We start from the raw sequence: 16,997 nt of genomic DNA, 5'->3' as shown, positions 1-16,997 counted from the left end.
TAGAGTGCAGTACTGCAAGCTACTCCTACTGCAATTTGGCAGATCGAATCCCATCAGGCTCAAGGTTGACTCAGCCTTCCATCCTTCCGAGGTGGGTAAAATTAGGACCCAAATTGTTGGGGCAATATGCTGACTGTAAACCGCTTTGAGAGGGCCATAAAGCACTGTAAAGCGGTATATAAGTCTATGTGCTATTGCTATATTATCTAACCAACTGGCTTACAAGGCTGTCCATGTATTGAATTTATCTGCCTGTGTAGACAAGATTGGATTTTCCTCTCTCTTTGATACTTCTAAGATTTGCTCTTAAGTATCAGGCAACTTGAGAAATACATAAAGAAAATAGTACTTTGTAAGTGCAAGAATCCTGATGTGACACACAGTATATAACCAATATCAAATACAGTTGAACTTTGTTGGCTTATATATTTTAGAAAATTTCTGACAAGAAAACAGCTTATCTTTAGATTTAATGAATATAGTTTCTAAAAATCACAATTTGAGACAAATACATTAAGGTTATTCAAAATGTTCTAGATTAACAGCTTTGATTTTAAAATTGTAACAATTGCATTGTTTGCAGTGATTATCTTAAAAGGACAAACACTATTAATATTTAAATAATCTTCATTCTTTGATTGTATTATTCAATTTTACAGATGATTCTGCAAAAATCATCGATTTGAAGCAGCAAGACAGAGAAATCAAATTCAATCTTTGATCTGAAGTTTCAAGTCCATCGCTTGCTTAGCTTCTAGTTTAGAAACCTGTAAATTAGAAAGCACAGTTATCTTTTTAAGTAAAACACCATATTACATGCACATTTTTATCAGAATCCCATCACTACAGCTATGTTTTCTAAGCAAAAGTGGATTGTGATGGACTAATTTCAACAAGTGCTTAACTCTTCTCTGTTCCAAATTGCGCCTTGCTTTGACAAACAGCAGAACCTGTTGGGAATACTTAAACACACATTTGTGTACTACATATATAGTTTAGGTTCTAACAAAAATGAGAAGGAAACGTTTCACAATTGGTATTAATCTAAAGTCATAGTAAAACTGAGCTTCCAAGAAAAAAAACATATGCATCATTAAATAATTATCACAATAACATATCAACATAATTAACAAAAGATTCAGACTTAATATCAGGCCATTGTGTGATACAATATGTAGAAAACCAGTGTTTCTATAGTTCATCTCACCTCTCCCTTGTTAGAAATACAAGTGATCCTTGATTAACAGTGGCAAGTGGGACTTCCATTGCTAAGCAATGCAGTTTTAAAGCATGTTGTCACATGACCATGCCATTTAGCAACAGAAGTTCCAGCACTTCTGGTTACCATCATAAAGGGAATCAGAGTTGTTAAGTGCAGCATAACATCATCACTATTTCTGGCTTCATGCTGGCTTCCCCATTGATTTTGTTTGTTGGAAGCTGGCAAAGGAGGTTGCAAATCCTGTGACTGCCGGATGCTGCGATGTTGTAATGATCTAAGCCAGGGGTCCCCAACCACCGGTCCGTGGACCGGTACCGGTCCGTGGAACAAGTCCTACCGGGCCGCTGGTTTGCTATGCGCCGCCATCTTTTTGATGAAAAAGTGCTTCTGGTGAGCTTTTCGGGTAGAAAGCTCACGGAAGCACTTTTCATCAAAAAGATGGCGGCGCGCTTTCGTGAGCTTTTCCGGTAGAAATCCATTTCTACCGAAAAGCTCACCGAGCGCCGCCATCTTTTTGATGGAAAAGTGCTTCCGGTGAGGTCACCGAAGCACTTTTTCATCAAAAGATGGCGGCGCCAGCTGATGCCGGTACCAGGCCTCGGCGCCCAGGTGATGCCGGTACCGGGCCGCGGCATAAAAAAGGTTGGGGATCACTGATCTAAGCACCCAGACCATAATGAGCCTCTGTGGTGCAGTGGTTAGAGTGCAGTACTGCAAGCTACTTCTGCAGCCAGATACCTACAATTTGGCAGTTCAAATCCCACCAGGCTCAAGGTTGACTCAGCGTTCCATCCTTCCAAGGTGGGTAAAATGAGGACCCAAACTGTTGGGGGCAATATGCTGACTCTGTAAACCACTTAGTGTTGTAGTTAGCCGGCAGCAGGTGTGGACGGCTGAGGAGAGCGAGGACTCAGATGAAGGGCCAGGATTATTAGGGAGTGGACTGCTGCCTTCAGAGATTGTGGGGGATGGCAGCAGTGATGAGGACGTTCCGGAGGAGCCTGTGCCAAGTGCGTGTGCGCACAGGATTTCTCATAGAAAAGAGCAGTTACAACAGCACAGGCGACTCTGGAGTAAGGCTGCAAGGTAATGGGCCCCTCCTTCAAGAAGATAAAAGCTAGCTGTGAAACGAATATACTTTACGGAAGGAAAAGACGTTTTGAAACTCCAGCCTCGTAGACATTCCAGTATCCTGAGTTTGTATTTGAAGATTCTTGTATTGCAAATTATTTCTTGTCTGTTATCTTTTGGCAAGTCTTGCACAGTTTGGCATGGCTTGTGCTTATCACAGCTAATTATTTTGTAAAAGCATTACAAGGTTTCTGTTCCTTTTGGATTGTGTTTGATTTGTTGGGAAAGGGCATGGATCAGAACACTTAGAGAGGGCTATAAAGCACGATAAAGTGGTATATAAGTATATAAGAGAATTAGCATTTACTGCGTAGAATATGTAGAGGTGCTAATATTCTGCTGTCCAGCAAAAAAATATTTGTTAACATTATGTTATTGCTAGTATGAATGAAAGTCGCGTGACCAGGGATGCATGATTTTTCCACATCTGATGCCTCCATGATTACAATAAAATCATATCCATGGTCTCCATCATCTTCAAAGCTAAGTGATGATGCAAACAGGACTTCAGCCCTACCCTTTCACTGGGGATAATAAATCACTTCAAATTTGCCCAGGCATTTGAAAATACACAAAGTTTAATATTTTATCTTGGCTGAGGTGAACTTTCATTTATTCAAGTATGAAAAAATATACTATGAAAAGTATAGAAGCAATCATCTATGCATGAATGATCACTGTGAGAGAATCCTAAGCTTCAGCAGACACAACTTTATCTGCCATCACAAAGCATATTCTCATTGTTCAAAAGCTTACTTTGAAAAAAGTTTATCCTGTTACAATAGCTACAATATCATAGCTACAAAGAAGGCTTTGCAAAATAAAAAATAATAGCTACAAAGACGGCTGTGAAAATATCTACAGACCCCTCATCTCCTGGACATAAACTGTTTCAACTTCTTCCCTCAAGATGACACTATAAGGCACTGCACAACAAAACAACCACACAGAAAGACAGTTTTTTACCCCATGCCATCACTCTGCAAACAATTAATTCCCACAACACTGCCTATGCATTAGGATGTCAAACCACCTCTATTATCCTTCTCATGTTTTCATCTTTCCTATTACCTATTTCCTTAGCTTCTTATGACTATAACTTTGTTGTTTGTATGTCATTATTTATGTTGATTGCCTTTATTTAGTATCCTATTTTGATTTGTGTTGTTTACTTATTTAGTATCCTATGACAATCACCGAGGTTATATCTTATGATTTATGATGATTGTCTTTTATGATTATGATCATGATTCATCACTTATTGCTTGTAAGTACACTGAGACCTTATGCACCAAAGATAATTTCTTGTGTGTCCAATCACACTTGACCAACAAAGAATTATATTCTATTCTATATAAATATCAAATCAGAGCCTAAATAGTATTAAATATTATGCTACTAACTATATGTGCATAGGAAGCTAGATTCAACTAGCTCAACTATGATGTTTGAGAGTACCCACGGATCACAAATTGTCCACCCAACCCAGCCTCAACCAGATGGAAGGCTTTACATTCAAGCAGTCAGCTAAAACGTTAAATCCTATGCCTGCATACACCTCCAAACACAGATGGCACAGAACATAACAAGATTAATCCTTACTTGTTCATCTATACACCTGAACTGCCAGGACCAAGCAGAATTGTAAAGGAAAGGTCTCAGATCAAAGCGATTGTCATCAGGACTGTAGTTGGCAGCGTGATAGGATGGAGTAAGGGTAGTCATTTTATGTCGGTTGATTGAATACATCTGAAAGAAATGCTTAACTTTTGATGCCACCTGGTGAACAAAATGTAGTATTTCAGGAACTCAAAAAAACCAAAAAACCAATACCCACCATCACTCAGTAGAAACATAATATATAATTAGTCTATAACTAAGATTCAACGGTTGCAATCCTACATTTAACCATGGCCAATCTTACTGATTGCTTTCAGCATTATCAACAGGAGTGTTGAAGCCAAAACGGCTTCCCCAAGACACACATTGAAACCTGGAATTCTCCTGAACGAAACTGCAGCGCTTACTGATTAAGAATAGTCAATAATTGAAGCAGTCATAACCGGAAAACTATTATCATCAAGTCATGATTTGCCAAATTCAAATTTCTATTTTGACCTTTCCAGTGTATAATCACAGCATGGCTTAGTGATGCTTGTGTAGATGCATCAGGGAAATTCATTGTTTACCTCTCTTGGAGAACATATCTCTTTCCACATTGTGACCACTTTACAGAACATGGTATAAGGTCCGGCCTTAGCTATCTTCCTTAGTTTACCATAGACTGAGAGTTCGGCATACGTCATACCCATGTCCACCTAACATTTCATATGCAGCGCAAAAAGAAAAGAAAAAGAGAAACCAGATGAATATAAATATCATACATTCAAGAGCCACCCATCATTGAACTGGAACTAAAGTTAATCTAGATTTCTCTGAATGTGGGGAAAATATTTTACTTGATTAAAATACAATGCAATAATCATATCACTTCATTATATTAAACCCTGCAACTCTGTCTTACTGTCATTCATTATAATTCAGAAGCAGTTTTGGAGTGGTCTGGTGTGCGCAGATTTCTAACTACTATCAATAAAATTCCTTATTTTTTGTGAAAGGGGGTGTTACTAGAAAGTATCTTGCTAATTAGGAATAGTGAAGCTCTGGTAGATCTTTGGCAATCTAGATTCTAAGTTCTTCAATAGCCTTTATATGCCCATTGTAACTTATGCATGTAGTCCTCGATTTACAATAGTTCATTTAATGACTGTTTGAAGTTACAACAGCACTGAAAAAAGTGACATTACTGTTTTTCACCTGACCATCGAGAATCCCCATGGTCATGTGATCAAAATTCAGAGACTTGGCAACTGTCTCATATTTATAATGGTTGCAGTGTCCCAGGGTCCTGTGACCCCCTTTTACAATGTTCAATCTAAGTCAATGGGGAAGCCAGATTTACTTAACATCTGTGGCAAGAAACGTCGTAGAATGGGGCAAAACTCACTTAACAAATGTCTCACTTAGCAACAGAAATTTTGGGCTCAACTGAGTATAAGTCAAGGGCTACCTGTACTATTACAGAAGACATGCGAGTCTGCAGCAGAAATATCTTAATAGGAAAAATACACAATTGGCTAATGAATACTGAGTTCCATATGATGCCTAAATCACAAAAGTCAGATTTTCTTGAATTTTGATGAAGATGAAGAGACTGCATGAACAAGATGCTACAAATTGAAAATGCGCGCTTACAAGATGGTAGTAGTCACTGCACTTTTACCTCATCCATTTGAGTAACATTTCCTTTCTGCAGGGGCTCCAACTCCGCTGTTGGGGGTGCTGATATAATACTGTGTACAAGTAAAATGAAATGAATCAAATTATAGTAATAGATTACTATATCTTACTATAGATTACCATGAACATGTTTCATCTGAACCAAAGCAATTGTTAAGCAGGGCCACATCATTTGTCTGTCTCATGCTACATTTCTATTCAAGTACAACCACAACATTGCCTGACTACACACAGATGAATGCACAGATGTGGGCACTCTTGGTCAAACTGTACGTTTCATTGAATTCCTAAGTCAGTAAAAGATGATCTTTAGCAAGAGTTTGAGGACTTATGAACACTGTTCCAAAATCTTTATCTTTCTTACTTGAAAATACTTCATGGTAGATTGAAAGGTAATATTCTGGACTGTTGTTTTGCTGAAATATCCAACTTATTTTGGATTCATTTTTTCATTTTTTTTCTCCGCTGGTTGTGGAACATTGCCCCAAACTTGTCAGATATGCCAAGAAAATTCACAAATCCCTGCAAAGACTAAAAAAAGTTTAGCTAATATTCAGCATTTATCCATTGAACACAACTGTTTCTTATACAGAGACTTTTCCCTGACTTCATCATGAAATCCTAAGGTATGCAAAAGAAAACATTGATAAGCCTGAACTATTTTGAGCAAAATACGTTCATGAACTAGTAAAATACGTTCATGAAATAGTTCATGAACTGAAACTATTAGACAAAACTATAGAATATACTTTTAGAGGGAGGGATGGGGGGGGGGAAAGGTGAAATGTTTCAAGAAAAGATCACCTTTCCACCAAACATGAAGCCTGAAAATGGCTCTGTGATCATTTGGAGTTGGGTGTAAACAATGGCATTTGAAAAATTGTGTGGATAGTAGGAAGAATGGATTTAGTTAAATATCAACATATCCCAGAACTCATGTCCCAGGCAGTAAAGAACATGAAGCTGAAAAGAGGCTCGATATTTCAGCAAGACAATTATCTAAAATCTTACTACTTATCTTACTACTTATAGAAAGAAAGTGGCCTGCACAGTTGTATCAGGAAACAAACAACCTGACTAGGGTAATCAGAGTTGGAAGGGACCTTGTAGGTCATCTAGTCCAACCCCCGCCCAAGCGGGAGACCCTACACCATTTCTGAAAAATGGCAGGCCAATCTCTTCTTGAAAGTCTTAAGTGATGGTGCTCCCACAACTTCCAAGGGCAAGCTGTTCCATTGGTTGATTGTTCTGTCAGAAAGTTTCTCCTTATTTCCAGGTTAAATCTCTCCTTGTTCAGTTTCCATCCATTATTCCTTGTCTGGCTTACGGGCACTTTAGAAAAGAACTTGACCCCTTCCTCCCTGTGGCAGCCCCTCAAATATTGGCAGACTGCTATCATGTCTTCCCTGGTCCTTCTCTTCACTAGACTAGCCAAGCCCAGTTCCTGTAACTGTTCTTCATATGCCTTAGTCTCCAGTCCCTAATCATCCTAGTTGCTCTTCTCTGTACTTTTTCTAGAATCTCAACATCTTTTTTGTAATGTGGTGACCAAAACTGGATGCAGTACTCTAGGTGTGGTCTTACTAAGGCTTTATAGAGTGGTATTAGTACTTCCCTTGATCTTGATTGTATCCCTCTGTTAATACAACTTAGGATTGCATTAGCATTTTTGGCTGCTGCTGCACACTGCTGGCTCATATTTAGCTGGTTGTCCACTAAGACTCCAAAATCCCTCTCACAGTTACTGCTATTGAGTCTGGTTTCATCCAGTCTATATGTGTACTTTTGGTTTTTCTTGCCTAAGTGTAGGACTTTTTTTTTTACTTTTCTCTACATTGAATTTCATTGTTAGATACGGGCCAGTGTTCTAGTCTGTCAAGATCCATCTGGATCTTGAGCCTATCTTCTTGGGTGTTAGCTATTCCTGCCGGCTTAGTATCATCTGCATATTTTGTAAATTCCCCTTCTATTCCCTCATCTAGGTCGTTAATGAAGATATTGAAGAGTACTGGGCCTAAGACGGAACCTTGTGGCACCCCACTGCTTCCTTCCCTCCATGTAGACTTAGACCCATTAAGGACTACTCGTTGAGTACAGTTTGCCAGCCAGTTGCGAGTCCATCTGGTGGTGGTGCTATCTATTCCACTTTTTTCTAGCTTACGAAGAAGTAGGTTGTAGTCTACTTTGTCGAATGCCTTGCTGAAATCTAAATATATTATGTCCACAGTATTTTGCTGGTCTACTAATTTAGTCACTGTGTTGAAGAATGAAAGGGTGCAAGACTATTACATACAACTTTGTATTAACTGCTTTGTATTAACAAAATCGTCCAATGTTAAGAAAGTCATTATGAAAAAGCTTTCTTATTAGCAAAACTGTACTTGATATAATCATACTTTAAAGGAACTATTACTCATTCATATTCAGAATTTAGTTGCAATTCTATCAAGTCTGAGTTAAGATCAAATTCTGAAGCATTCAGTAATCCTAGGAGAATCAATGGGGAAGAAAGCATCAAGATTCTAGATCATTCTATACTGGAACAGACTGGAATAAACTTCATTATTTCTCTACTTACCTTTTGAGGGATGTTAGCTGAAAATTCTCAATGCAATATTGCATAAAGCATTTCAAATCTATTTTGCTAATTCCACCAATAGGGTTGATGTCACCACTGGAACAGTCATATTTTGTAAAATATCCTCGAAGGCTAAGAAGGAAATATTTTTAATTTATTTTCTAAAGACAATATCCAACATTCCCCAAAGTTGTTGTGTAATTATAATTGTATACATTTCTCCAATAATTCTGAGAAACAGTCTGCAGACTGAGAAAGGAAGACTTGATATAATGCTTCTATTAAGTGGGATGAAGTTTAGTTGTTCTCTATCCTCCCATTACAGCCTGAGTCTGTATGAATGAATCGGGGGAGGAGGGAAGGTCATTCAGAAATATATCCAGTCAATAAAATAATCCACAGTAAGCTTTTTAACTGTCAATTATAATTTATGTAAGGTTACTATTTTTCAGACTGCTTTTTAGTATAGTTTATATTAGTGTTGAGAAAAGACCTCCAGAGTTAACATGTCCAGTTATCTTCCTTCTCTATATGGTGAGCATTTTCTTTCTCTTTGAAATTTACATAGAAAGAATATCTAACAGGTACTTAGTTACTTTACAGAAAACATGAGAAGAATCTCACCATTTTCAGAGTGACTCAGTCACATACTAGAGCTAGCTCTGGGAAGTAGGGATTTGTTCTCTGGGATTCTCTGGGATTTGTTCTAGGAGTGATTCGTAATCACTAGCAAAGCCACATTTAATTTTCATCTTAGCATTTGTGTCAGGATTCCGGAAGTTACTCCAATTAAATCATGAGCCTGGACCACACTCCCAAAACTTGAAAGGATTTATTAGAAGTTAACATGCCAGCATTAGCCTGGCCGTAGCTGACTCTGAGATATGTAATTTACTGTCACCCTTGAGCCTGCTTTTCCCCCCACCCCTCTGGCTGTATCATCCAATGAAACATGTCCATAGCCAAGAGTCATCAATCATGCTCTCCAATTAGATTTTTGCGCAGCAGAAACTTCAGTCATCTAATCAGTTTCTGAAGAAAATATGAATGGAATGTACTTTCGATTCCACACTGCTGCCTGCTCTTTGAAACTCCCCCTCTTTCTTTCTGTTGACAATTATAAAACATGTATACAAAATGTTTTAAGAATTGACATTTTGTCTATAATTTCACCTTGAAAACCATACATACACACAAAGTTGTGAGGTTAGAATTATGTTCCCTACAAACTGAAATACTGAACCAAGTTAACAAAACTGATAAAAACAACGGGCAGCAGCAAAAAAGACTCCTCCAAAAATGCATATGCTCAATGCTAGAGTATAACATCTAAGGAGCTTCTGCAATGTTTTTTGGAAAAGCTAAACTGCTCAAACATTTTACAGAGAAATATTTCAGAGTGCTAAACAGTTTTTCCTTTTGAAACCGTACCATTTGATATCCAAAGCCAAACAGATCAATGTTTTTTTATTGTTCCCAGCAATTAAAGATATTTAATAAATCAACACCTTTCATCCACATTAGCTGTTCCAAGCACTAACAATCCACCAGGCAATCCACGAGTCCACAGACACAGCTGGGCAAATAGATAGCCGATTACCATTCTTATTCTGGCCTAGAAGTTAAACATGGAGATTAGGAATTACTAAAACTGGAATTTTCAAAGGGTATACAATAGAAAGGGTACACAAACTACAGTAGGCATTAAAGGAGTAAGAGGGAGATCAAGATGATAATCAAGATAAGAAGATCAAGATAAGAAGAGAAAGAAAAGACAGAACTGGGGAGTTATGGTAGCTGGGTAGAGAAGAAGACTGAAACTGCTATTAGAGGGAAGCTATTTGACATCTCCAGATGGATTATGCATCCAAGGTACTTTCATCTTTCTCATCTGTCCCAGGGAGGGAAAATCCTTTTCAAACCTTTGAATGAACCCTGCCTTCATTTCTGTCCCCTTTTAATTCTGGAAAAATTGTATAGGTGAGTATAAGGAATCAGGCTAGTTGAATTAGATAAATAAACCAACAATGAAACAGACGGTTAAACATTTATATGAAATGAAACAAAACAAAAATATATAAACTAGGTGATTTCCCTATATGCACAATTACTGTTACAAAATGTATGAAATGTTGAGACTGCCTGAGTGAAAATGACTAGCCTAAGTCACCTAACCCAGTTTCATGCCTAAGGCAGGGCTACAATTGATAGTCTCCTAGTTTCCAGCTTGATGTCTTAACCAGTCTCCTGGTTTCTAGTCTGATATCTTAATATATAGCTAGCTCGCTAATATATAGCGAGCTTGGTTGTTTTCTTGCAGACATTTCATTACCCAAACTAGGTAACATCATCAGGCTAGTAAGCAGTGGGGTTTTGCTCTCGGTTTATATTCTAGTGGCTTGCCTTGTCAGTGTTGGTAGGGGTGGTCTGAGAGGTTCTTTGGTTGAGCCTTTACTGTTGGGCTTGTTTGGCAGTTTCATGATTGGGGTATTGTGTTTCCTTGATTGTTGGTCTGATGTTAATTTCGGAGTTAATCTATGCTCATCTGGATGCTGATTGCTGGTAGAGAGATGCTTAGGTCGAGAGATGCTTTTGCTTGTTGACTGTCTCTTTTGCAATTTATAGACAAATTGTTTATGTCTATGTTATATTGATGGTTGTCAGAGTGGCAGGCTTCTAGAAATTCTCTAGCATTTTTGGCTTCATCTAGGATGATCACAGTTTCCCAAATGGAAACTAGGGTTAAGTCTCTCCATATGTTGTGAAATTGAAGAGTTTTCATCATGTCTTCTGACTGCCAGTCTTCTGCCTGTTTGTCCTACACAGTGGTTGTTGCAGTTATTACACTGTATGTAGTAGATTGACTGTTTTTTTCTTCTGGGATTGCTAGATCTTTTAGTTTACTTAGGATGTTTTGAAGGTGTTTAGTTGGCTTGTGTGCCATGCTGATTCCATATAAATATAGTAGTCTGTTGGTGGTTTCTGAGATATTCTTGATGTATGGTAGTGTTATCCTTTTTAGGAGTTGTGCCCGTGGTGCTGCATTGGGTTGAATAAGGGTTAGGGTTAGGGTTAGTCAGGCACTTTTGGATAACTATCCACGCAACTTTAACAGCAGACAAATAATCAAATAAGCAATACTTCAATCATGAAACTGCCACACAAGCCAACAGTAAATAGACCAACCAAATAACCTCTAAGACACGGGTGTCAAACTTGCCAAATCACGTTGATGTCATGTGATTTTGCCTGGCAGAGCCAGGGTGGGTGTGGCCTGTGCATGATAGAGCCAGCCTGCGGGCCGCCAGTTTGGCACCCCTGCTCTAAGACAACCTCCATTAATACTGACAAGGCAAGCCACTAGAATACTGATGGCGAACCTTTTCGACACTGAGTGCCCAAACCAGAACGTGCATGCATGCGCATGTATGTGCGTGTGTTGGAGCACCAGAAACCCACAGACCAGCTGGCCGGTGCATGCATGCCTGTTTTTTGGCAGGTTCTGGGGCCAATTTCCAGGCTGTTTTTGGCCTGAAAATGGCTCAACAAATGGCCTGGTTTTTATCATTTTGGGGGGCCATTTTCAGCCCATTTTTCAGGCTGTTTTCAGGCCATTTTCCAGCGCGCTGGCTCCCACAAAGATCAGCTGGGCGGCGCGCATGTGCGCGCCAGTAACCAGAAGAGCAGCTGGCAACGGCACACGTGCCCACAGAGAGGGCTCTGCATGCCACCACGGTGCTAGAATATAAACAAAGAGCAAACCCAACTCTCTAACAGCACTGATGATGTTAATGATGGGTAATGAAATGTCTGCAAGAAAACAACTAAGCTCAGAGAACTCCAAGGACCCCTCTTTTCAACTCTGAGCTACAAATATTCTTCTTTATTATATTACCTGCAGATTCTGTAGAGCCAGATTTTCTCTTGTGCTTCCTCCATGCACTTGATACTGAGGAGATCGTCCCATCACTGTACTGAAAATCCCCAAAATGACTTTTACTGCACCATCTATATTTACGTTGATATGATAGCTGGGGAAAGAAATATTGCCTCTGTAATTGAATCCAAACTAGCACTAATAACAAACAAAACATGCACAACAGGTTAATAAAGGAAAGGTGTTAATTCGGAAACTCAATAATGCTTTTTTTAAGCATTATGCAATCTTTTAAGAGCCCTGGTAGCACAGTGGTTAACGTGAGAAATTACAGGCAAACTCAGCTCCCAGCCTGGATTTTGATCCTAACAGGGCTCAAGTTTGACTCAGCCTTCCATCCTTCCACGATCAGTAAAATGAGGATCAGGATTATTGGGGGCAATATGCGAATCATGCTTCAACATTGGAAACCTCCCAGAAAGTCCTGTAAAGCACTAGTGGGCAGTATATAAGTTTAAATGCTATTGCTCTTAAGCATTGTGCATTACACACAAAGCCAGCTGGATGACCTTGGCCTAGAACAGGAGTCGCCAACCTTTTGGACCTCAGGGACCACCAAACTCATAATTTTAAATCCCAGGGATCAGTAACCGGTCATGTGGGTGTGGCCTAATTTGTGGGTGTGGTTTGGTGGTCATGACTGGCTGGGCATGGCTTGTATGTAAATATTATAAATATTGATATAAATATTGAATTTTTTATAAAAAAAGAACAACTTTTACCCAAAATCAGGCAAAGCAGGCAGGCAGATTGAGTTGCTCACAGAATCATTCAATGATCTATCTATCTGCCATCAGCTAGCTCAGTCTCTCAAATTTGCTTGCCATGAGTCTGCATTGAATAATAGAACCTTCAGTCCTAAGGGAGGTTCAGCTGTGCTTAAAAGCAGAGCCGAAGATCTAAAGACTAGCTAGAAAGCAAAAAAGTCCAACCATTTCCTGCTTTCTAGCTAATCTAAATTTCCCGGCACAGCAGAACATCTGATGGTCAGAAAAAGGAAAAATAGCAATTTAGCAGGCAAATTTGCCGGGTAAGTAGTGAGTGGGTGTGGAGGGTTCCTGCGGGCCATGTGGGCGGCGCAGCCTTGTGTTTCTGCACAGCCTGGATTAATTACTTTGGGGGGGGGGTGCTGTGGGGGTGAGATTTCTCTGCGGCCCACCAAAATTTTCTCACAGCCTACAGTGGGCTGCAGCCCACCGGTTGGCGACCGCTGGCCTAGAAGGACTATTAATAGCAATGGTAAAGCACTTCTGAAATCTTGCCACGAATATTACAGGGACCTGTCCAAGTAAATGTCAAGAAGCAAGCAGCTAACTTGAAGATGCACACCCAGTGAAACATTTTTAAGAGAGTTTCATTTCACAAATATGGCTCCCAGTTTTTAAAGCTAATACTATCTCTAATCAGGCAAATGCTAGCCTACTGCATTTTTCTGTAAAATAGAAAACGTGTTTGTGAGATGTGTGCACTAGGCTGAGAAAGATTGCTCTGGCAAAAAAAAAAAAGAATTTATTAGTAGGAATGAGGAGAGTAGTAATTAAAAGCAGTTTGGATTACATGCATGGTTGCTCTAATCTGGAAAAAAAGCCTTCTGCCTCATATGTGACAAGCAACATTTCATAGGGGTTCATTTTGAAACCCTCTCTTAAATTTAGGCCATGAACAAAAAAAGCAGGTGGAATGGACTAAAAGAAGCTCAGTAGTTGTAGCATAATTGGGTTGGTTCAGAAAAACTTTTTTTTAAAACCACTGGATGTTGTGAAAGATCATGTCGCCAACCAACCTCAAATTTGTTGCCTGAAAAGCCTAAAGATATCCTATCATCAGTATACCTACCCATCTCTAGCAAACATGCCAAAACTCTTTTCTGCCATAGTTTTTGTGACAGTAAAATGGAATGATGATATATCTATCTGAATACTCAAGAAATGCTTTTCCATCTCCTCTTGTATGAAAGATCTGCCGCTCAGGAAGACTTTTTTTTTTTAATAAATACATATTGAACAGCACTATTTATGTCCCAAAGGGGGGAAAATGGAATTGGTTAATGAGGGAAATGTTTTAAGTTATAAGAAAGCCCTCACCAAACCTGAAATGCAGACTGGCACATGTTCCCTTCTCTTTCAAATACTGCTCATGGTGACCTCTGATACATTTTATTACTTAACAAGCTCGATACCCGTGCTTCACTACGAAACTATGTGGTCAGGCTTAGTTTTTGGAGAGGAAAATAAGGGGGAAAAAATTCTGCCTCTGCCTACCAGGATCCATCGGTATTCATCTGGCTAGTGTCCTGTCAGCGTGTGAGAGAGTTGAGAGCTGTTTGGAAAGTGAAACAGTATTTGCTGTGTGAGCAAGAAGGAGAAAGTAAGGAGCCTGGGCATGGCTTAGCTGAACTGTTCTGTACTAAAGCTGCTTGGTGCTGTGAAACTAAAACTGAAACTCCTCTCCTCTGCTTGTGTTTTGTATTTGGAACAGATTTCTTTTCAGGGGTGGGGGAGAGTAGAACTCCTTAGCATCAGAGCGTGTTAATAATAATATACAAAATACTAATGCTATGATGGTCATTTTGAAAAATCCTTTCTTAGTGAGCCAAGAGGAACATACATGCCAAATTTCAAGTTTGTAGGCTTTACAGTTCTGGAGATTTTGTGATAATGCGTGAGTGGTATTTCGCTTTTATATATATAGATAGAAGATAGAGGTGCAATATTGCATTTGAGGATTTTTACTAGCAGTATCATACTGGATTGGGGCTGGAATATTTTTTTAAACACACAATGTAGTTTAACTACTCAATGTTAATTTTTATACCTGCCTATTTCTTCAGCCAAAGACTTGGCTCTGTCATATGTATCCAGAGACGAATTCTCACTAGCCATATAGCAGGTTGTTAAAAGACGGCCACACAGCTCCTGGGCTTCCTTTGGTATATACATTTCATCATTTACAATTCTGCGAATGTCATCCAAAACTGTCTGATCTGAAAAAAGACAAGGAGGCAGGAAAAAGGAGTGTGACAAAACATTATTTTCACATTTGTATTTAGAATACAAAATTGAAAACCATTTATTTCAATTCATAAAATAAACCCCTGTATTAAATAACACTATTTAAGTGTTTAAATTTACAGATCAATGCGCATATACATTTACTTCTATTCTGAACAATTAACTTAATCATATTGTGGCAGAAGTTAGTGTCATAAGTACAACGGAAATGTGGTTTGATGTATTTACAAATTTGTGAAAGACCTAAATCAGGACATGCATGCAATAATATTAAATTTGAGTGAGAGAATGTTTAAGAAACTTTTTTTATTTCAAAAAGCAAGAGTTAAACTTGTTTTTGATTCTGATACAGTGTGTTCCTATGCATGTTTTAGTCCAACATGGAACCCATTATGTTATACTGTGTAAGAAAATGCACTTTACGGAACTTAGTTATAGAGTGTAGCATGTTGTTGACATGAAATTAGCCTAGTAAAATTAAAAATAATTTAGATGTAGGGAGAATAAGGAATCACAAAACAGATAGCTAATACATAAGACATGCTAATATTGAATGCTCTATCAGCAACCAATAGTCAATGACAGCATGGTTGAAGAGAATGCATGCTGTCTCTCCCTCCTCCCACCCTCCCTCCCTCCCTCCTTCTCTCTCTCTCTCTCTCTGTGTGTGTGTGTGTGTATCTGCAGGTTTTGGCGTGTTCGGGTCTTTTCCCGTGTAAGATTGAGAGTATCATGGCGACGTTTCGACGAGGTCCCACTCGCCATCTTCAGGCTAGTGCTTTCGGATTCGTGCTTGTGCGAGCAAATCGTGATCGCTGCCCCCCCCTCTTTCTCTCCCTCTCCCGTCTCTCTCTTCCCCCGCTCCATCCCTCTCTCCCTCACTATGTATGTATGTATGTATGCATGTGTGTGTATGTATGTATGTATGTATGTATGTCTAGGTGTGTTCAGGTCTTTTCCCGTGTAAGATTAAGAGTATCTTGGCGACGTTTCGGCGATGTCCCACTCGCCATCCTCAGGCTGGTGCTTTCGGCTTCGTGCCAGTGCAAGCAGTGTGTGATCGGAGCTGCCGTCTCTCTATAAATACTGATGGGGGGGCTGGTGTGCTGGTCTGGTTGGCTGTGCTGCTGCCTCTTGATTGGTTGATGGAGTTGATATTGGTGTAATGGGCTGTGTGATGGCCTTGTGAGTTTTGTTGTGCAGATATCCTGAATCTTGTGCTTTAATCTCCTGGGTCGTTTGTGTTTTGATCTCTTTTCCATTAGCCTCCTATGTTGTAACGGCTTGGGTAATGGGTTGTGTGGTGACCTTGTGAGTTTTACTGCTGTGGTATCCTTGGTCTTGTGCTGTGATTTCCTGGGTTGTTTGCTGTGTTGCAACTTCTTAAGTTCTTTTGGTGTAATTTCCTGAGTTTTCCGATGTGATATCCTGAGCGGGTGGTTGTGATATAGCATTCTGGGTTTTGGCCTGGCTTCAAGTTTGGGGTCTGGGTCTGTGTTCTTGGCATGTGTCAGCTTGTTTGGTTTTGGGGTCGGGGAGTGCGACAGCTCGCGAAGCAGCCGTGGTCTGGTTTCTGGATGGTGGTTGTCCTTCATTTATAGGATGGGTTTGGGCCTGGGTCTGATGAAGGGGATTGGCGGTGGTGTCCCGTGTTGTTTTGGGTCTGGTGTTGGTTTTCGTGGCTGGGACTCGTTTGTTGGTGAGGGCTAGGTTCCAGATGTCTGGTAGGTGGGAGGTATCGTCCCGTTTATTCATGAGGTATCGTCCCCAATCAAGAGGCAACAGCACAGCCAACCAGACCAGCATACCAGCCCCTCC

The 16,997-nt window shown here is 39.6% G+C and overlaps 1 protein-coding gene across 1 annotated transcript in view; it reads right to left on the bottom strand.

The window, feature by feature from the left end:
* Positions 1 to 457: 457 nt before the first annotated feature.
* NADSYN1 (NAD synthetase 1) overlaps positions 458 to 16,997 on the bottom strand; it is a 53,189-nt gene continuing 36,649 nt past the window's right edge. The window contains exons 14-21 of the mRNA XM_087951124.1: positions 14,983 to 15,151; positions 12,127 to 12,262; positions 9,740 to 9,846; positions 8,232 to 8,363; positions 5,637 to 5,706; positions 4,543 to 4,671; positions 3,956 to 4,132; positions 458 to 767 (exon numbers count right to left, since the gene is read on the bottom strand). Of these exons, the coding sequence (XP_087807250.1) occupies positions 711 to 767; positions 3,956 to 4,132; positions 4,543 to 4,671; positions 5,637 to 5,706; positions 8,232 to 8,363; positions 9,740 to 9,846; positions 12,127 to 12,262; positions 14,983 to 15,151 (977 nt within the window). The 3' untranslated portion in view covers positions 458 to 710. The remainder of the gene's footprint in view (positions 768 to 3,955; positions 4,133 to 4,542; positions 4,672 to 5,636; positions 5,707 to 8,231; positions 8,364 to 9,739; positions 9,847 to 12,126; positions 12,263 to 14,982; positions 15,152 to 16,997) is intronic.

The sequence above is a fragment of the Notechis scutatus genome, chromosome 1 (genome assembly GCF_049901735.1).
Source record: "Notechis scutatus isolate UNSWTSFEM ecotype Mainland chromosome 1, rNotScu1.2, whole genome shotgun sequence".
NCBI classification, from domain to species: domain Eukaryota; kingdom Metazoa; phylum Chordata; class Lepidosauria; order Squamata; family Elapidae; genus Notechis; species Notechis scutatus.
This window is presented reverse-complemented; position numbering and strand designations above follow the sequence as displayed.